This window comes from Lampetra planeri, chromosome 17 (assembly GCF_965212315.1).
Source record: "Lampetra planeri chromosome 17, kcLamPlan1.2.h2, whole genome shotgun sequence".
NCBI classification, from domain to species: Eukaryota; Metazoa; Chordata; class Hyperoartia; order Petromyzontiformes; family Petromyzontidae; genus Lampetra; species Lampetra planeri.
In genome coordinates, this window is record NC_136123.1 from 13,074,509 (window position 1) to 13,096,871 (window position 22,363).

Sequence of the window (22,363 nt, forward strand, 5' to 3'; positions counted from 1 at the left end):
ATGCTCCGCAATGCATTCACTCATTCGTTAACGCTTTGTCGTTCCGATGACATGTGCACATCATCAGTTTTTCTTCCGATTCCGTTTCTGATGATGTACGTGTACGTTATTGAAACGAAACGGGAAGAAATACCAAACTAAAATATCGTTATCGATACTGAGGTTCCCATAAGGCCATGCAGGAGGGTGTGTGGCACAGTTTGGTACTAGCTACCGTAGAGTGCGGTCGTGTCGCTACACTTCTCTGCGGTGAGTGCAACGTCTTGAAGAACAATGGCGCTACGCCTCTCTAAATTAAATTAATGCCGAGCCACTTGTGCATTCCGAGATTCAGCAGTGAACGGGACACCCCACCTTACAACTTGCAAAACATCTCGGAGTGGGAAAGGGTTAAATTGATATTACTGCACTTGCAGACACAGCAGTGCCAGTCCAACGTCCTAGCACTGTAATTAGGGAGATGGGTAACATCACGAGTAGGGTTTTACTCAGGACGGTGGGTAGAGTGGTTCTAGTCTAGACTAGGGATGTTAAAACATATTATTGGTTTCGATTTAAAGCTTTCGTGACTGCAGGGATTCATCTTCTTGGTTCTTTCAGTAAAGTCACATAGAAGGGAAGTAATAAAATAATAAAAATAAAACATAATAAAATAATTCTCACGACGTTTCGGCTACAACGCAAGCAGCCGTCTTCAGGTGAAGAATGAAACACTGCCAAGCTTGGAGCGTATATATAAGCTGGGTTGGAGGTGGAAGAAGAGCGCCTTGACAAAATAATTTGCATATCAAGATGAATTTAGCATATTTATGGGAAATGCGTAGGAGGTGGGCGGGGGGGTTTCAAAGTCATATTATGCCCATGCATTATGCAGGATTAGCAGCATCAAAGGGAGGGGGTAGGGGGTAGCATTAACAAAGGGAGGGAATGTTAATAGTATGTAGAAGCAACGAAACATGTGAATGGGAGAGCGGTGGCAGGAGACCCGCAGCGGAGCAAATAATGCATTCCCTGTGGAGAACACAAGATACACAGTCAATGCCAGTGAGTGGACTGCGGTCTGAAAGTCACCGTAAACGTGAACAACTATCAATTAAGATCCGAAATGGTTTATTACGTCCTTCCAATGATTGCTGAGCCAGAATCCATCTTCTCGGTTGAAATTGTCTCTGTGTTTGTATATGTGAATCGCCTCATGAACGAATCTCTCATGGTAGCCAGATGGCTTGCAGAGAACCTCTGTCTTGGAGAAGTCAATGTCATGTGAGCCCACTGAATTGTAACAGTGACCTGCCACGGCTGAGGTGTTTGTCCTACCGTGTTTCAGGTCTGCTTTATGTTCATGGATGCGGTCCGAGACATGTCGTTTGATTTCTCCAATGTAACTGCTACCACAGAGGCAACTTAGTTTGTAGACGCCAGGGTACTGTATGTCTGGAACCACGTCTTTTACAGATGGGACCAGATCACGGATTTTATGTACTGTGTTGAATCGGACCTGGATCTTGTGTTTAATCAGGATTTTGGTGATCTTTTTGTAACCCCAGCAATGTAGGGTAAGGTGATGGTTTTGAAAGGCTCAACAGGATCCTTCTTGATGGTTGGAGTGATGGCTTTGCGGATTGTGTAGTCGGAGTAACCATTAGCCTTAAGAGCTTGGCGTACGTGTTTGAGTTCACTGGCAATGTGTTCCTGGTTGGAGATGCATTGGGCTCTATGGTATAGAGTCTTGATGAGGGAGTTCTTCTGGGATGGATGGTGGTGGGAATCCGGTTTTAGGTAAGCATCCGTATGGGTGGCTTTCCTGTAGACAGAATGGCTCATTGAACCATCAGGTCTCCTTTTAATTAGGACATCCAAAAAGGGTAGCTTGCCATCTTTTTCGACTTCCATGGTGAATCTGATGGCTGGGTGTATGGAATTGATGTGGTCGAGATGAGCAGTGGCTCCTCCCACACGCTCCGTCGACCCGGCTCCGCCCCCCAATGCTCCGGCCCGCGTGATTGGCGCGGAGGCCAACAACCACCCCGTTTATGCTCGCATTACAAATGTACATTAATTATGTTTGTGTGCAGACAACTCATTTTTCGATTCCTTGCTTCATTCACTCAACTCATGTACACAGAAACCTGGTATTTTAATAATCACCTTGCTAGTATTCACATATTTTCGTTTGTGTGCTCACAACTATTAATTTATTAATAATTTGCTCTGTGTTTATTTATTTACTTATTTTTTTGTCAAATCACGTTGATAGAAACCTATTTATAAAATAATCACCTGGCAAATAATACAATCATGATGTTTGTGTGCAGACAAATTATATTTCTGTTCCTTGCTTCTTCCGCTAAACTCATGTACATTTAAAGTGTGTGTAAGTCGATGTGTGTGTCTGTCTTTTTCGCCCGGGCAATGCCGGGTACTTACGGCAACGGAAGCTCATTCATGCTAATCTCCCTCCCTAATCTCTCTCTCCCTAATCTCCCCCATTAACACAACTGACGTGCTTACGTCTGTGGATGGAATTCCTTTCCAGCTCAAACCCCACTTGCTTGCCCATTGCCACATCAATAACCTCTTGTTGTAACTGATCTCTCGCTGGTTCAGCAGTTCCACTTAGGCCTCGGCAAGGTAAGGTAAATTACCCTTTTTACCGGGTAAAAGGGTAAATGTAAAGGGTAAAGGTGTCGACATGCCAAGGAGTAAGGTAAAAGGAAGGGTAAAGGTAGCTCGGAAGAATTACCCAGTAGGGTAAAGGATACGCGAAGTATTACCCGGTAAATACGGTGCCTTGTTTACCACTAAAAGCTCCGTGGCGCAGTCCGTGGCCTCCATTTAACAAGTAATATTTAAAACAACTTTTTTTTTAACACGCTTTTATTAAATGTACTAGTAATGGCAGAACTCCACGACTCCAGGAAGTGACCCCGAAGCTTGCCACAACGTAAGGGACCGTGGTGATTTAAAGCCAACGTCAGTTGAGCGTGGACAATTAGACCCAAGCCGATACATAACGTAAACAAAAGATCGTTAAAAATATGTATTTTTTTTAGTGATATAACATAGTATTGTCATCAGTATGACATACGTATACCAAGTTTGCAGTCGATACCACATTAGGAAGTGGGTAAAATTGAGTTACAAGATTTGAGGATACGACAGCGACGACGACAACAATGACAACAACGACAACAACAACGACAACAACAACAATAACGACAACAACAGACAGCGTGAGTTCAAAGAAAGCGTGTAAAATTGGAATCATCGAGAGTATTCTATATGAATAAAGCGCTCTACCTAGCATTTACCGTTATAAACCTTGTTTATGTGTAGTAGTACCCCAGTAATTACCCTGTAATCGGGTAATTTGTATGGGGTAAGGGTAAAAGGTAGGGTAAAAGGTAGGCTCGTTGTTTTTACCTTTTAACTTTTACCTTACCTTGCCGAGGCCTAGTTCCACTGCTGGATTATATTTTTTCCGCCTGAGGACGACCACTTGTGTTGCGATCGAAACGTCGTGATTCATTTTATGTTATACCTACGTGACTTTACCGAAAGAACCAAAGAGTACAGAGATGTACACTCGCATGCCTTGGTATTGTGGGCTAAAGGACGGGCAGCATGAAGCAGTTGTGGGGGTATTCTCATAAGTAACGACACTGCATTGTGTGTTCCTCAGTGACATCCAGTGGATGAATGAATCAATTTAGTCAGGATGAGGGTTCGGCATTGTAACGTGAGGCTGGAGAAACAAATCAACTCTGGGAAATAATCGACTCTGTAGTATGCACTTGCTGAAATCAAACATCAAATTGACTAAGTTGGTTTATAATAATAATAATGACATTTATAACACGCCAGAATTTTCAGACAAGTCAATTACCGGTACTCAGAGGCCTGGAGCCAAGCTCAGGGTTGCTTGAAAACCTGACCAGACAGATAGGGGAGGCCTTTTAGATGTTTATTGAAAGTAGTCAGCGTGCATTTGATGTTGCAGATGTGCAAAGCACAGAGGGGGCGACAGCAGAGAACCGACGTGAGGCTGTAACAGTTCGAGACCTTGGTGTCCGAAGCAGATTTTGAGTGAGGCTGCTGCGGAGGGTTCTACCGAGCCTTCAGTGCAAGGCGAAAGTAGTTTGGTGGGGAACCAGTGGTGAAGGTGCGATGACCAAGGCAGGCGCAATTTTAAAATTAGTCCTGCTGGCAAAAGGGCGCCAATGAAGAGTACGGAGAGCGGTGGCCGAGTCGAGTCATAGATGATGGCAGAGGTGTGGACTCGAGTCATGTGACTTGGACTCGAGTCAGACTCGAGTCATGAATTTGATGACTTGCGACTCGACTTGGACTTGCATAACAATGACTTTGTCCCACCTATGAGATGTGGACTCGAGTCATGTGACTTGGACTCGAGTCAGACTCGAGTCATGAATTTGATGACTTGCGACTCGACTTGGACTTGCATAACAATGACTTTGTTCCACCTCTGGATGATAGACACAAACGACGACACGACCAAAGTTGTTCTGTAACCGTTGCAATTTGAGGATGTTGCTTGATGATGACTTGGAGAGAATGGTATGACGGTAGTCGAGGCGAGACCCGACTACACTGCAGACAAGGGTGTTGGCAATATCGATGGTAACGGGTGTCAAATCTGCAGACACTGTGGTCAGGTTGCTTAATAAGTAAATACCTCGGTGGGCTTTGCCTGGTATGATGGGCATAGTTTAGTTTTATTTGTATTTGTGTTTGGGTGATTTGTTTGCCTATCTTGTACTTTGCACGACTGTCGTGGTTTTGTGCTGTTTGTTGTTGTAATATTCTTACGCCTTGCCCCGACTGGCCATCTGTGAAAAAGAGCTTTATAGCGCATCGGATTCCTGTAGTATAAATACATATTCTGATTCTGATACACAATATCTCCCACATGTAACGCTTTTTGAACATCTGCACTACAGCTCTGAAGGACAAGTCGACATGATTTGCTTCATTCGAGTCTGCCAAGTTAGGTCTCTGAATCTGGGCAGTGCGAACCTTCTGCTCTGACCCCCAGGCACAGCATTCATCACCGCCACCCACACCACCCACATCACCAACACCACTCACATCACCAACACCACTCACATCACCAACACCACCAACACCACCCTCACCACCCACACCCATCTCTCGAGGCCAATTCCCTCCACGTGTTTTAGTGGCATGCTGAAGACGGTGACACTCTGGTTAATTGTTCAGAATGTATTAGTTAAAAAAAGTTAAAGAGTTTCTACATACTCTACGTGTATACATCCGTACAATGTGAGAGACAAAGATAAATATCCCTGTATAGCGTACATACACAAACTGTCGGGGCAAGTGCTGTAAGTGAGCATCTATTAAGGCTGGCATGATGCACGAGAGGGTGGTGTGGGGTGGTGTGGCCAGCCTTTGTCTCCCCAGTGCTGGTGTTTACATAGCGCACAATATGTGAGAATGCACACACATACATACCCTGATCAAGGACAAAGCTTTTCAAATGGCATTTCTCCAACACTTCCCACAGTTCATGGTCCTGGTATGAACCTTTGGGGTCCAAATTATTCCGAACTGTGTCACTGAACAAGAATGGGTCTTGTGGGATTATCGCCAAGTTAGACCTAAAACATAAATAATTACATTACACGTTATATTTTCTCATTCTATTTGTAAAAACATATACATACACATTTGACCTCTTTTACGTGTTCAGCCGTTTGGTCAGTCCCGTTTTTATATTTTTGCTATCCATCATTTTGCCTCTGGATTATATCGAGGGCCTTTCCTTCGATTCTGTGTACGATGTCACGGCTGCGTTTTTCTTATTGCTACCGAGACGTTGCTGACAACTTCTCCCGTCTTCTTTCCCTTGGTCTGCCCTTCAATTATTGTTACGACACGCCCCATCTGTTTCCATCTTAGAACTCCTCATTAATTGTGGCGTCTTTCATCCTCTGACCTTAGGATCTCTCTCCCCGTACATCTTCCTCTCTGTCCAGCTCATAATGCTTTACATTGGTAGCCTCCTGCATGCAACGTGTTTGTTCAGTTGATAGAGGTCAAGCATGGCTCAAAGACACCCATGGCCTCCTCGGCATGAGAAACGCAGGAGGAAACAGTTCGGCCACGCTCTTCCCAAGGGTCATATTTTAAGGTAACAAGATTACAAAAGCCTTGGCACTTCAGTTTCCAATGCTTCCAGAATAAAATGACCTTGAGGAATCTTGGAATCTGCCTTCCCCCAAAATTCTAAATGATAGCCTTCTGGGACGGTCTGAGAAGTTCAGAGAGTCATCTCGGTGATCCACTCCATCCTATCTCGGCTTTGTGTGGACCAGAAGTCAACTTGATCTCAGAGGTAGCTCTGTGGCGTCCGCTTCCACACGCCATTCTCCAGCACGGAGGGCGTGAGACACCTGAGGGGATACTGTATCTCATGACGTGACGCCGATAGCGCAAATCGGGATAACATTGGGGGATTAAATATCGAAAAATGGGGAATGAGTCGATCCACGAGGTGGAGGCGGAAGATTCGCTTTGGGAGCTTCCCAGCGTTGTGAGCCCTTAGAAATTCCAAAGCTCGTGGGGACTGACGCCACTTCTGGATGAGCACCCCAGAAATCTAGGAAACTGACAGGGCCATGTGATCTGCACATGGCTATTGGTCACGCCGGGCACTGCAGTGACTGTGACAAATTTCTGCCACGAGGGCTTTCATCAGCACGCGTGCGGGGGAGCGTGTCCACCGCTGCCGCCTGAAACATGCTTAACCAATAAAGAGCACCAAGTTAGGTTTCCATAACTTTTTACACTTCCCACAAACAAATAATTTCGAATATTACCTTAATTGTTTGAGAGCGAGTTTTGAGATGTCCTGATCGTCAATGTAGACTGCTCCGTGCTGTACGTCCACAATGCGGAAGAGAACTGAAAACAGAGTGGACTTCCCGGAGCCAGTCCTTCCAACTATCCCCACCTTCTCCCATGGATTTATGCAAAAAGAAATTCCATTTAAAGCAAAGGGCAGCCCTGGCCGGTAAGTGAGGAACACTTTGTCAAACTTCAGTGCACCACCTTGGGGCCAATCAGGAGACACCTGTGAGAACATAGAAAAGATATTACCTCCGGTGATAAAAACTATTTATTCGTAAATTTCCATTCAGCACTCTCTAACACGCACAGAGACACTCTCAGAGTTATACTCTCACATACACAGGCACTCTCACACAGACATGCTCTCTGTTACTTGATCACAGAGATTACTCGTGTAGTGACTCCAACTGAGTCACAGATGTTATCTTGGGAGCAACACTATTATACAACAGCACGTAACACAACACGATCTACACTCGGGTCTCGAATGCCCATCTAACCATGCTACGGCAGAACTAGACATGGTTCGCTATCCCGGTCCGGACCACAAATGGGGTCAGGACCGCATAGCTACAGGCTTCTTCTCCCCGACGTGGATCTTCGTAACACCAGCACACGAAGAACCCCGAGCTCCTCACGGGGCCCTCGTTATATGCCCCCGGGCTGGGGCTGGCTCCGCCCTTCGCCCCGCCCACCTTCCAGGTCTCTCGAGCTCCTTCTCGAAGGTTCCCAAGAGCTATTTTGGACAACGTGACCGCCCGCGGCCCCCGTCCACCGGTGGCCCCCCATCCAATATCATCCGGTCACGTGTCAGCAGGTCAACCAGCGTATCATGCCCCAACGTAACCCCGGCTGGCTGACGCTCCCTCTCGCTCCCTCACCGGGAGCCCCACCGCACACTGCTCGCGGTGCCCCCGCGCTAACCAGCGCTCACCCAAGCCCCACTAGGGCTGGTACTACACCCCATAACCCGGGCTGCCCATCATGACAACACATTGTCCGCCGTGGCTTTCGTAAGCCCCGGCACCATACAGTGACAACCACAGTTACTACACTCGTACAGCCTTAACGGACCATAGGAGTAAGTGCTGTTAGCGAGTAGCACCGATGATCACAGAGATAAAACAAAGAAAAGGTTCCCCCTGTATAGTTTTAAACCTAATTTCGGGGAAAGTGCTGTAAGCGAACACCTATGAAGGCCGGTATATGAGGGGGTGGGTGGCCAGTACCATGGCCGGCCACCTTTGACTCCCCAGTGCTGATGTTTACACACTGTACCAGGTACTCATTTAAGGCCGAGTCGACCTAAGGAAAGCCCAGGACTGATTCAAATAATCACCCAGCACCCTGCCACTCCCGTACCATTGGCGGACAGCAAAATGCATTGTTGTCCTGTACTTCCGACATCTAAGCTCCCTGCCTTCACCAATTTTGCACTAACCAGTGTGGTAAAGTATGGTAAAATAACCTCCACGACCTCATCCAGCAGTGGTTAAATAAAGCTCTGCATATGTACAACAATAGTACATTTTCTGCTGACCTGTAGAGCACTGGAAGCTCATAAAAGCTGCACCCCCGTAGAGTGGGCCCAGCCCGTGATAAGTTTACGCAGAGTAACCTCACTGAGAGCTTTCCTCCATAAATCATCCGTTAATCGCATTCTGCCCCCCGATGATCCACAATCCGTATAATCCAGTGTCGGGTTCAGCGAAACGTCATGGTTTGACTTGACATGACGTCTGCCACGTGACGCGAGTGGCGTCTTACTTGGGTGGGGGGGGGGGGGTCGCCACCTTTTCCACAGAGCAAAAACCGTGCCAGGTTCCTGGGTCCGGCGTAGGGCTACCAAATGGTGTGCAGCGCACCGGAATAAAATTAAACGTAGCAGCGGCACGAGGTCTCGATGCAGGTCAATTCCTGCCACTCAAACAGACTCCCGGATAGGTGGCAAACCCGTGACGGCTGGGAGCTGGGCTGCTGGCTGATGCCTGCTCTCTGCTGCAGCAGGACGGGGAAGGGGGTGCTCTCACGTGCGTGGGGTGGCGGTGCGCCTCCTCGCTGTCGATGCCGCGGTACTCCTGCACACGCTCCACGCTCACCATCTGCGTCTCCGTCTGTGTGAAGCTCGAGACGAGGCCTGAGAGGCGGCCGTTGATGCTGAGCGCGTAGGCGATGGCGAGGCCCACTAGGCCTGAGGAGTGGCAGCACCACACACACACCCACGGGTGAGCTTGTAAATGTGCTAACGTCACTACTTACATACGCGCCTCCAATTAGCACGCTTGGCTACGCACGGTGCGAAGGAAGTTCAATATACATACGTATTGATAACTGTTCATGTCAATATCTGTAGATCAGAGTGTGAATGCGTATGCATTGCCCGAGAACGAGTGTTACATGTAGTGAGACCTGCTACGTACACGATAACAAGAGCGGTGAAGAGTGGTGACGGTGTAAATAAACCACTTAAACAGAGCAATATTCTCCCCTCTTGTTATCTTAACTTTTTTTTATTGTGGAAAGAAATGGTAGTCACTTAATGAAAAAAAATAATGAGTGACATTGCATTGGCAGTAGTGCACAAGCAGGGATACCAACAGCCCAATACACCCTTTCTGGCAATAAGAGGTATTAAGATGTTCCAACAACAAATATAAACCTTTTGCAAGGAATCATGTCTGCATTAACCACACGTACTTGTGGTGAACATGCAAACAAACATGCTCTGATAAGATATGCATTGTCTTTGAAACTGATGGGCCTACACCAGAGACAGCTTTCTTTATGGCCTAGTCTTACCAGTGTCAGACCAGAGAACGTCAAAAGCATAAAGACAATGCACTATCAGGGCATTTATAGCTCGGGGTGAGCAGCTTAGCTACAAATTTCCAGAAATAGTAAAACCTATTCTTATTTTTTCATACATTTGTCGATATCACAGTGGCCATGAAAGGTAACAAACAAATAATAGGAAATGTTTTGGGTAATGGTCACAGTGGTGAGATGTTAACTACCTCGCCTGGTATGCAGGGGGTTGTGAGTTTGAGCTCGACTCTGACCCCTGTATAATTAGAGTTTGCATGTCTTTCTCCCCATGGTCGTGTGGATTTTTCTCCGGCTCCTCCGGTTTTTCCCTTCACATTTAGAATCAACATCACCCGTTCAGGGTATTTGGCTGCTGCTATAAATGTCCACATGATAAGCCACTTGGTTGAGCTACCATGTGTGGACACGTCGCTTCTGAAAGAGCTATATAGCTCAGTGGGCCTTACCTGGTAAAATAAAACAGTTTATTATAATAGTTTTTATTTTTACTATAAAGAAGGAACACTGCTCGATCATTACCTATGACATATTTTTGTTCCCCTTTAGGGCCACAGCGTTAATAACGAATGTGCTCATTTAATATCGCTCATGACTAGGCATGTGTTGCGAAAGAGTCAACTTGGGTGGTGCCAATGGGACAATGGGTGGTGGAGAGCCCATCCCAGCTCTCCCCAGTGCCGGCCAAGCTAAGGTGGAGACGTTGCTCAAGGCCCCAACGAGATGGGGGTGGGGGGAAGCCGACACGGTGGCGCTCCCTGCCGAGGCGTCGCCACACCTGGGTCCACGCCGCGCAGGTGGTGCTCCAGCACTGCCAGCGCCGCCAGGCTCACCACGATCACCACGCCCATCATCTGCAGGCGGACGTCCAGCCACTGCATCACGGCCACGGCCGCAAACTGGCAGCGCTGGTTCAGCTCCAGTCGAGCCTCATTCTCCCGGGTGAACCTGCACGACGACGAGGACGCAGCGTGACCACGACACGACGGTGGACACCCCACCGCTGTCCGATGCCGCGCTGAACTCGAAAAACACGCGAGAGAATAAACCCCGACCGTCAGCAACGGGCGTGCGAGCCAGGCGGGCCGTACCTGTCGGTGGCCCTGAACGCCTTTATGACGGCGAGTCCGGACAGCGACTCGGCAAAGTGGGAGTAGATAGGGGACAGGGTGATGCTGCCCAGCCGCTTCAGCTCTCTCGACGTGAACCTGTAGTACTTCTGAATGGAGAAGTAGACCCCGGCGAGCGGCAGCAGCACCAGGGCCATCCAGGGCAGGCCGTAGCACATGACTACGATTGCCCCGACCAGCCCAAAGAGCTGCGCCAGGAAGATGTTCATGATGAAGGGGAGGGAGTCGTCGACCGTGAACAGGTCAGAGGAGAAGCGGTTCATGATCCTCCCGGTGGGGGTGGCGTCAAAGAACGACACCGGAGCCTAGAGGGAAAAGGTACGACACCGGATGCGACGGGGAATAACGATCAACAGCTGAGCAACATCACCCATTCAACCATTTCAAATACGTAGCTTACAAAAAATGTCGATACCAAGCGAGTCTGTTATGACTGCCGGGCAGAATGCAGCTTAATCACAAAGTAAAATATATTTATAGCTACGAATGCTCATATCCAAATATAACATTATAACATGCAGTTAATATTAAATAATGGCGTCATTCCAGTTATCTGAAGTACAAGCAATATTTTTATTATCCAGTCTCAACAATATTGGCGGCGTGAGGATTTTGACCCTCTTCCATAAGCACGATTTTGCAGCGAACGTGCCATTTTTAAACACTCTCAGAGTCGGTGAAACTCTCTCTCTGAGGATAAATTATTTGTGAAGTGGAGAGGGGAATAACAAGGGCAGGCTGAGTACACGCTTGAGATCGTTGATGTGGAGCGATCCACAGCATGACCCAGCACCTACCCCATCACAACGGTCCCGAAAGCAACTCACAGAGTTCCACAGCCGAGAAGCAGTGGCCGCACAGCCAAACTCATCACCCACTCAGAGTGCACAGTCACACACAAACTCTAACAGTGACGCCCAAACTGTAACACCAGTGACACCCAATCTCTAACACAGTGACACCAAACCTCTAACACCAGTGACACCCACACGGTCAACCACTTTAAGAAAAGCACAACGGTATGTCGCGAAGCAGTACGTCGCTACATAGGGACATGCGGCATTACCTGCAGGACCTTGTGCAGCAGTGCACTGTGAATGTTTCTGGCAGCGCAGACCCCACCGTAGGCAAACAAGAAGGCCCTGAGTAGTGTGAACACCGTGTTCCCTGCCGCTAGCGCTCCGTACACGGACAGATAAAACTGCACCGGGTCACTCCCATTGGCACTGCTCCTGTATGGTGGGGAGAGGAGGAGCAGTTACAGCAAGACCGTAATTATAATATATATGCTCAAAATGTCCCCCCCCAATATATTGATATAAAAATATTTGTAATCAATAATTGCTATGCTACAACAGGCAACCACGCACCGCCGTCCGAAATAATCATTAGCAAATGTAATCATAATCATAACTAAACTTAACAATTCTAGATTTGAAGCTTTCGTGACTGCAAGGAATCATCTTCTTAGGTTTTTTCGGTAAAGTCACGTAGAAAGTAAAATAAAATAAAAAACAAAAATCACGACGTTTCGGAGGCAACACAAGTCTCCGTCATCAGGTGGGACCGTCACAGTCAGATTAGCTGTATCAAGTGAGGCAATGATTCAAGATGTAATCCCTTAAAAGCGAGTTGAGGGGGGAGGGAGAGGGAGAGGGGAGCTCATCAGACTATGGTAGCCAATGAAAGGAACGTATCGGGAGGGAGGGGGGGCGAGGCCAAAAGTTGCCATTATTACTACTACCGGTTCTCGTATTACAGTGTACAGTTCAGTGTGTGGTTTGTCCAAGTGGTGTTGCCGTACCCCAGCAGAAGCCGTTGCTCGACTGCTGTGGGTAGGTACAATCAATGTCAAACACTGTCCTGTCTCTCCATTTCATTACATTAAAATGTATCAAAAAGTGGAAAACTAGAATGTAATATGAGTGTTACGTAGGCTATACCACTGTCGAGTGGAAACAAAGTTTTGCGATTGCTAATCAATCAACCATCGCTAACGTGAGCTATCATAGCTAAATAAGTTACTTGGAAAGTTAATTAGCCACACATTCATCCAGCTACCAACAATGGAGCTCATGGGCGTATTCAACTAACGTAAATGTCTTTATTACGTTATATATGTCAGAAAGCCCACGTGAAGTCTGAGTAAAGTGTCAATCATTGATGTTGCGCTGCATGTGTAATATTTGTAGACAGTAGTAACTTTAATTTATTGCATATTTGTATAGTATAGTGTATAGCTGTACTTGCTTATGATAAATAGCATTATTAGTTTTACATTTTGATTTAAAGCTTTTGTGACTGCAGGGATTCATATTCTTGGTTCTTTCGGTAAAGTCACGTAGAAGGGAAATAATAAAATATATAAAAATATAAAGCATTATTAGTGTTTCTTTGATTAAAGTGCAAGCAGTTTTATTACAGTCAGCTTTCATTCACAGTGAGTGTCATCATGAGCAAGAGGAAGGGTGGCAGTAACATTCGTCAGTTTTTTTGGGCAGCCTCAGAAAAGAATAAAAGTAAGTTTAGAGCAGTGAGAAAATGAGTACCAGTCAGATGATAGGAGTATACAGTAGTACAAGAGATGAGTCAATGTTTCTCGATATAATAAAAATTGCCATTCAGATCTATTCCTGAACATCGTGGCAAGAAACACCAATTGTTTACTGATAATATTTATTTCATGTTCACTCTGGTGCATTCAGAGTAAAGAGAGAGAGAGGGAGAGAGAGGGCATGAGGATGCCGACAGAGCAGGGAGAGCAGATGACATGGAGGTGAGTGCGAAAAGGAGCAAATATTGATGGTTAAGACCGAATAATGACATCACAACAGTCTAATCATAATGTTCATTTAAGCTGAGATATTCCTGTAAGTATGGCTTCTCATGTGTATTTCAGATAATACAATCAAGCAGGGAGAGCGAGTTTGAGACAATGACAGAGAGAGAGGGCAGACAGGCAAGCGAAGATGAAGGTGCAGGAGAGGGAGGGGAGTAGCTTGGACCTCGCTCAAATCAGCCAAATGTTAATGTCATACCTAGTCTAACCCTATCAAATAGGACACTACTTTTAGGAGAAATGGTTTAAAGATTATACTTGGCTCCATTACAGCCCCTCCTTAAAGGGGATCCTCTGTTTCTATTTTGCTAAATACTTTGCAACACACAAGTCTAAGCTTGCATCAAAAGCAGATTCAGTTTTTGTCAAGACAAGCCTTCAAAATTGGAAGAAGGCACCGGAGAAATTTAGTGCACATAAAGACAGCCAGTGTCACAAATTATCTGTGATGACTCGGATTCAGGAGCCAAAACCTGTTAATGTGCAACTTTCACGTGAGCTTGAAAGACAGCAGCAACAAGCGAGGAGAAATATTATGAAGATTGTTGGGGGTGTGAAAGTACTTGGCACGACAAGTTCTGGCTTTTCGAGGTGTCGATAAGGAGAGTGGGAATTTCAGCCAGCTTCTGAAGTACAATACAGAGGGCGATGCAGAGCTGACCACCTGGCTGAAAGGTCACTTTGATTTCACCAGTCCCCAAATGCAAAATGAAGCTGGTGGGCAATACAATCGTCGAAAAAATTGTCTCGGAAATAACATCAATGCCAGTGGTCCAGTTCGCACTTATCATTGATGGCACCCAGGGCATGTCAGGAGTTGAGCAGGAATCAATGTTTGCGCTTTGTAGATGCAGATCTACAACCTAAGGAAGAATTCCTGGGACTCTACAAAGTGTCATCAACGACAGGGCAAAATATAGCCAAGATGGCATGTGATGTGATGATGCTTCTAGGCCTTCCTCTGTCCCAACTTGGAGGACAAACCTATGACGGTGCCACAAATATGGCTGGACGATTGCAGGGGGTGCAAGCCATTTTAAGAATAGAACCGCTGGCTATGTATTGTCACTGTGGTCCACACTATGTGAACTTAGTTACGCAGGCTGCCTGTGTAGCCTCTCCAGTAGTAAGATAATCAATGGGTTGGGTGCATGTGTAATGCGGGCGTAAGCGACCTTCCGGATGTGACGTCACGGGGGGTGGAGCCATGTGACGTGGGTGGAAGGTTCGGGTCCTTAAGCGGGTAAACCGGAAGGGGAAGGGAGTCGGGGTGTGAGCGGAAAAGAGAGAGGCCACGCGGGCGAGTGAGAAGAGGGGGGGCACCGACGGCCATCGGGAGCCAACCCCGAAGACAGGCGGAAGCTACGGAGTGGTGTGCAGCTGCGGAGAAGACAGCCAGAAGAGCTGCGTGTTAGAGGCAGCGGTGTGGCTGCCAGGTGTGGCGGGAGAGAAGAGAGAGAGACAGCACGAGGCTGTCAGAGCTGCAGAGAGGACGAAGGAGAGAGGAGTTGCAGCGAGTACAGCCAAGGGGGCTGTGTGAGAGTAACAGCAGCGGGGCTGCTGTTGTGGATCGGGCCGACATCGGAGTCAGCACCGTGGAGAAGCTACAGAGTAGAGACAGCCGTGTGGGAGTACAGTACGAACCGAATAAAGGACACTGAGCCAGACATCGTGGTCCAGTCGTTTATTACACTGGTGTCGGAAGTGCAACGGCATGTCGAAACAAGTGAGGAAGAAAGTTAATCCGGCGCCTGCATCGGCTTCTTCGTCCGACGACGACGAACTCCCTCCAACCACGGATTCTGTTGGGGTGGTGGAGGAGAGCCCTGCTGAGGCGAGCACGGGAACGGGAGTGGAGGATGTCGGCGCGGTGGCGGGTCCGTCGACATCATCAGACGCTGATCAACGATGGCAAGAGATGGCGGTACAACTGGAGGCACTTATGGACGTCCTGACGCATTTATGCCATCTCGTCGCGCCAGGGACGATGGAGGACGCAGTTGGTGCTCCGCGGGCCGCCACGTTGCCTGTCCTGCCGCCGCCATTGGCCACGCGGCAAGAAGCCGCCATCTTGCGCGCTCCGCGGCGCCAAACCGCCATCTTGGCCACGCCGCGGGCCGACGCCATTTTGAATTTGCCACCACAACCACCACCATTGGAAGACGGCGGGAAGAGGAGTCGGAGTCGCCACCTTACCACGGTTAAAGAATTTTCCGTTGGTGGGGACTGGAGCGCGTTCGCCTGCCGCTTCTTGGCGGCGGTACGCACAGCAAGATGGACCGATGCGGAGGCTTTGGAGGTGTTGCCGACTCTCCTGGACGACGAATCTGTCCGATTTTTCCGTTCCATAACGACCGATAAGAAGGCAACTTTATGTGGTGTTTTTCAAGAAATGGCCGACGCTTATGAGCCACCAGATGATGCGCATCGGCGATTCGCTCAACGACAACGAGCACCAGAGGAGTCGCCCGTGGCGTTCAGGGGTGCAGTGCTGGAGCTGGCCATGGCAGCTTATCCTGAGACGCCACAGGACCTGCTCGAGCCTCTCATATTAGGGAAAATGTTGGAGCTGTCTCGGGATCTAGGGATCCCCATGCCTGTGTGTGGGCATGAGAAGCTAACTTCCCGGACGGCTGCTAAGTGTCTCGATGCGCAATTCAACCTCCGTCGCTGGAAACAAGTGACGGCGTGGACGGGGGGGCCCGTCAAAGAAGGGGATGCGCTGGGGTGGAACCCTGCGCAGGCTGTCTACGTTCCGGATGACCGGGGCCCTCAACAGCTGACGGCCGCCTCCGCTCCATGGACAGGACGCGGCGGGCCGAGGCCGCGCGCGGCGCTACCGGAACGGGGCCGTCAGGAGGCAAGGCCTACGCTTCGGCGCAACGAGTCCGAATGTTTCCGCTGCGGGCGTAGGGGCCACTACGCCAGAGACTGCTGGGCCCGCTTCCCGGCTCCGCCGCAGCAGGAGGCCTCGGTACCGGACAAGTCGACTAAAGATCCTCCGAAACAGGCATGTCGGCACGCACCAGACACCCGGCAAGGCTTTACACCTCACCCATCGCCTTCGTTGTGCCATCCTAATGTTGTTGTTAAAGAAAGCCCTTCGACGGGGCCTTGTCGCTCGGTCACGCAGTGGCGCAAGTTGGCACGGAGAGTCGTCGCGGCCGCTATGGGTTCGTCCACTGTACCGGGGTCTATACAAGGGGTGGACGTACGCATTTTGGTCGACTCCGGCGCGTCTGCGACTATTATTTCGGATGTCATTTTCCATCTGTTGGGCATCCCGCCGGGGGCTGTGCGTCCGGTTTATGGGTCGTGCGTCGCTGCGAACGGGGGTAGCATGGGTATCGTGGGCCAGGTGGATGCTAAGATATCTATTGGGGATGTGTCGGCCTCGGGCGTTGTGTTAATATCGAGATCTTTGGCGGTTCCTTGTTTGTTAGCCACCGATTTTTTAGCTAAGATGCCCATTTTGATCAAAATCAATGAGAATTGTATTGAACTGCCGGGGGGCCGTCAAATCTCGTTTCTGCCGTCGCCCTGGGGGCGACCTGCTTCGGCCGTACAAGTGCAGGCGCTGTCCGTCGCATCTGTGGACATCCCACCTGGTACACAGATGCTTATACCCTTGCGGTATCGGAAGCCCCTGCCTGATCGGCTAGGAGCAGTAGGGGTCTTGTTGTCACCGTCCGCCACGATAACAACCGGGTTGGCGTTAGTGGGGGCACAGACCATCGTCCGGCCGGATCAATTACCGTTTTTACAGGTGCTTAATGCGGGGGGGGAAAACGTCCGTGTTCCGGCCGGTACGGTTGTGGCACATGCCACTACGGCGTTTGCGACGCATGATTGTCCGCATAGCCGGGGAGTGGTTGCTGGGGTTTCCGAGCCAAGGGGTTCGGATAATCGTTGGGTTGCTGATTTATGTGACGGAAATTCTTCCCTGTCCATGGAGCAACGTGGTGCGCTGCGTAAATTGTTGTTGACATATTCCGATGTGTTCAGCTCCGATGATTTGGATTTGGGCCGCACATCGTTGCTTTACCATCACATTGAGACGGGCGATGCTGCCCCTATTCGATTAAATTCGCATCGGATGAGTCCTGCGGAGCGAGAACACGTGCGGGGGGCAGTGGAAGACATGTTGGCTGCGGACATTATATCGCCATCTAACAGCCCATGTGGCGCTCCGGTCGTCTTGGTTAAGAAAAAGGATGGCAAATTGCGATTTTGTGTTGATTTCCGGAAATTGAATAAGATATCGGTGGCAGATGCGTACCCCCTGCCGCGTATGGATGACTCCCTCAACGCATTGTCGGGGGCTAAGTTCTTTTCCACACTGGACCTCTCTTCGGGATTTTGGCAGCTTCCCCTTGACGAGTCCTCACGGGAGAAAACAGCATTCCATACGCCGCAGGGGTTATTTCAATTCAACTGTCTCCCGATGGGATTGAATGCGGCCCCTGCTACATTTCAAAGATTGATGGAGCTCGTTTTGTCGGGGTTGCAGTGGGAGACGTGTCTTATATATTTGGATGATATTATTGTCTTCAGCCGCACATTTGATGAACATTTGACGCGGCTGGAGACAGTGTTCACGAGGATGCGTTCTGCCAAATTGAAATTCAAACCAAAGAAATGTCACCTACTGCAACGGTCCGTCCGCTATTTGGGGCACATTGTGAGTGCTGAGGGGGTGTCCACGGATCCGGAAAAGACGGCGTGCGTCCGGGATTGGCCGACTCCGGCCACCGTGGGGGATGTTCGGCGGTTTTTGGGATTTGCCTCGTATTACCGAAGATTTGTGCCGGGTTTTGCGACGATTGCGAGGCCCTTGCATCTCCTTACGGGTAAAGGACGGAAGTTTGGTTGGGGACAGCCGGAGGAGGCGGCCTTTCGGAGTCTGCGTGATCTATTGGCCACGGCCCCAACATTGGATTATCCCGATTTCGATCACCCATTCATTCTTGATACGGACGCGAGTGACAAGGGTATTGGGGCGGTATTATCACAGTCTAAAGGGGGTGTAGAGCGTGTCGTGGCGTATGGTAGCCGAGTCTTGTCTCCTGCGGAAACCCGCTACTGTGTCACTCGCAGAAAACTATTGGCGGTTGTTTTTTTCCTACGGCAATTTCGACCATACCTCTACGGTCGTTCTTTAATTGTGCGTACGGATCATGCGGCCTTGCAATATGCCCTTAAAATTGACCAGCCATCCGGACAGTTGGCACGTTGGTTGGACACGCTACAGGAATTTTCCTTCCAAATTCAACATCGGAAGGGAGTGCGCCATGCGAACGCTGACGCACTTTCCAGATTACCGCGGCGCGCCCCTTGTAAATGTGAGTCGGGGACGCATAGGTGTTCGCCGATTCCAAACCCCCCTCAGCCGCTTACGTTGGCCGTCGAGAAGTCGGATACTCCGATGGAACCGGGACCGGCTGACGGGGTTTTGAATCTGCCGCGGTCTGTCTGGATCCGGGAACAGATGATGGATGAGTCGTTGGTGTCCTTGCGGAAGCGGTCTGCTAGGGACAATGGGAGTCCGAGTACGGCTGTGGGGCCGCAAACCGCTCTCCGAGATGGTCTGCTTATGTGGCGGGAGGGGTTCCAGGAACGTTGGCGCCTGGTGGTACCAACGTCCTTGCGATTCGAGTTGATTAGAACTCTCCATTGTGACACTCTCTTACATTTAGGGGTGCAGAAGACCTTGTTGACGTTGCAACGTCATTATTTTTGGCACGGCATGGCGACAGATGTCGTAGGGCACGTGCGCGCGTGCCCTGCGTGTGCACGACGTAAGCCGCCGAAACATCCTTACGTGCCGCCTCTCCAGTCGATTCAGGTGTCTCGAGTCAATGAATTGGTGGCACTGGACATATTGGGACCTTTTCCACCATCGGCGAGGGGTAATAAATATTTACTGGTAGGGGTTGAGTACCTCTCCCGTTGGCCGATGGCCTGGCCGTTGCCCGATCAGTCGGCCGCGGCCATTACCGACGCCTTTTTGTTTGGGTATATTATGGACAAGGGGGCGCCTGAGAGACTCCTCACGGACCAGGGCAGGAATTTCTCTTCTAAATTATTGGCGGAAGTGTGCGCGGGCCTTGGGACTAAGAAAGTACGGACATCCCCATACCATCCGCAGACGGATGGTATGGTTGAACGGCTGAACAGGACATTGTCTGCCATGCTTTGCCATACCGTGAGCGAACAACAATCAGATTGGGATCTGCACATCCCCGGAGTGCTTTCGGCGTACAGGATGACGCCTCATGCGGCTACAGGGTATTCGCCGTTTTACCTTATGTATGGTCGGGAAAACGTGCCGCCGGTGGATGTGCAATTGGGAACTGGGGTGAAGGGACCTCGTAAACCACTTCCTGAATACATTCAGGACACGGTTCGCCGAGTCACGGAGGCGCGGGAGAATGCCCGCGTGGCTACGGCCAAAGCCCAGGCCCGGAACGAGCGATATGCGTGACGGTCCGAGGGGGAGTGCCCCTGGAAGGTTGGGGACCTAGCCTGGCTTCATTGTCCACAGGTACGTCCGGGGACCTCGCCGAAATTGCACAAACCCTGGCATGGTCCCGTACGCCTCATTGCGGTTCCCAACCCACAGTCAGCACGCGTACAAATTGGGTCTCGTCGCTGGGTTGTGCATACGTCGCGCTTGAAACCATATGTTGCTCCCTTACATGATGCGTCATCCCCCAATGTTGCCTTGCCGGGGTCTGTTGCTGCTGACTCTCCCCTGCCTGCGTCCATTGATCTTGCTAGAGCGCCTGTCGTACCTGTTCCAGACAGGCCGGCCGTGACATTGCGGGGGACGAGGGGCCCTGCTCGGAGGACGCCTGCCAGGTCTGCGGGACCTTCGAGCCCTGCAGCCCTTCCGACCCAGCTGCGGGCACGGTCACAGGACAAGCCCAAGACTAATTCTTTAGGGACACGGGACGTTGGTGGACTTCCAGCTGCGGCAGGGAGATTACCCCCTGTCATTCCTCGACTTTCATCGCGTTCCCGTTCTGCGAGTGGGCCGCCGACCGTCCGGGACGGGCCGGCGACCCGCACACGTTCCAAATCGCTTACGTTTCGTTGATTGTTGCTGTGTTTTTATCTTTTTCTTACGGTTGTATTTATTGCATGCTTTTTGTACGTTCGTTGATGTTAATTGCGTTGTTGTTGTTGTTGTTCTTGCTGTTACATTGTATGCTTAGTGTCCTTTAGGGGGGTAGGTCGATTCGCCGCATTACGATTGCTATTGGTCAGCCGAGGTCGGCTGGGATTTTTCTACGGGGGAGGGTGGTGTAATGCGGGCGTAAGCGACCTTCCGGATGTGACGTCACGGGGGGTGGAGCCATGTGACGTGGGTGGAAGGTTCGGGTCCTTAAGCGGGTAAACCGGAAGGGGAAGGGAGTCGGGGTGTGAGCGGAAAAGAGAGAGGCCACGCGGGCGAGTGAGAAGAGGGGGGGCACCGACGGCCATCGGGAGCCAACCCCGAAGACAGGCGGAAGCTACGGAGTGGTGTGCAGCTGCGGAGAAGACAGCCAGAAGAGCTGCGTGTTAGAGGCAGCGGTGTGGCTGCCAGGTGTGGCGGGAGAGAAGAGAGAGAGACAGCACGAGGCTGTCAGAGCTGCAGAGAGGACGAAGGAGAGAGGAGTTGCAGCGAGTACAGCCAAGGGGGCTGTGTGAGAGTAACAGCAGCGGGGCTGCTGTTGTGGATCGGGCCGACATCGGAGTCAGCACCGTGGAGAAGCTACAGAGTAGAGACAGCCGTGTGGGAGTACAGTACGAACCGAATAAAAGACACTGAGCCAGACATCGTGGTCCAGTCGTTTATTACACATGCATTGGGGGGGTTCTTTACTCAATCTGGCAAGTTCAAAGTGATTTTCCAGGAAATCACAAAATCAGAGCATGGTTTCACCTCGTTGAAACCTCTCTGTCCCACCAGGCGGACTGTTCGCACCCCTGCCATCCGCTCAGTTCTCAGCCAGTATGAGTCAGTGCTGACAGCCCTTGAAGAAATGGCATCATGCAGCTCATCTGACACTTCAACTAAGGCCAATGGTCTTCATGGAACATTTCTAAAAGGGAACACTGTGCTCGGTCTTGTAATGGCTGAAGACCTGATGGGGGATTTGGAGTGCCTGAACACCTCCCTGTAGCTTAGGAAACAGACTGTTTTAGGCATGTTGGAGGCTGTGGACCATGTCAAAACAAGCATGCAGGACAAGCGAACGGAGGAGCACTTTGATGTCTTGTTCGCAAAAACAACTGCTGTGGCAACAAAGTTGGACCTACAACCGATTCAGATGCCTCATATCCGCAAACCTACAAAGCGCGACACCGGTCAAGCTGCAGCCCATATCCATCCGGAAGCCCAGTCTTTGTACAAAGCCCACTTCTACAATGCCTTGGACACAGTGAATACTCAATTCATACAGAGGTTTGATCAAGCTGGATTCCACAAGCTGCAGCAGCTTGAAAATGTGCTGCTATGCGGAGACATGGACAATGTGGTAGACGAGTATCCTAAGTTGAAGACTACTGCATGTGCAGCGATACACGCGCTCGCCGGTGCGCCGCGGAGCCGTCTCGCGCACCGCCTCGCCCTCGCTATGTGGTGGAGTGAGACAGGGCCGAAAAGGGCACACCACAGGGGGGGCCCACACCC

General features: G+C 49.9%; 1 protein-coding gene across 7 annotated transcripts in view; it reads right to left on the bottom strand.

Annotated features, from left to right (window-relative positions):
- Positions 1–22,363, bottom strand: part of ABCC10 (ATP binding cassette subfamily C member 10) — a 69,435-nt gene that overhangs the window by 3,290 nt on the left and 43,782 nt on the right. For 4 of the 7 annotated variants that reach the window (XM_078602137.1, XM_078602135.1, XM_078602133.1 and 1 more), the window contains exons 14-20: positions 11,914–12,079; positions 10,809–11,152; positions 10,496–10,665; positions 8,925–9,085; positions 6,864–7,117; positions 5,497–5,642; positions 16–4,850 (exon numbers count right to left, since the gene is read on the bottom strand). In XM_078602137.1, coding sequence (XP_078458263.1) covers positions 4,426–4,850; positions 5,497–5,642; positions 6,864–7,117; positions 8,925–9,085; positions 10,496–10,665; positions 10,809–11,152; positions 11,914–12,079 — 1,666 coding nt within the window. In that variant the 3' untranslated portion in view covers positions 16–4,425. Of the gene's footprint in view, positions 1–15; positions 4,851–5,496; positions 5,643–6,863; positions 7,118–8,924; positions 9,086–10,495; positions 10,666–10,808; positions 11,153–11,913; positions 12,080–22,363 lie in introns of those variants that run through there. The other 3 variants (XM_078602139.1, XM_078602138.1, XM_078602136.1) reach the window with 3 other exon arrangements.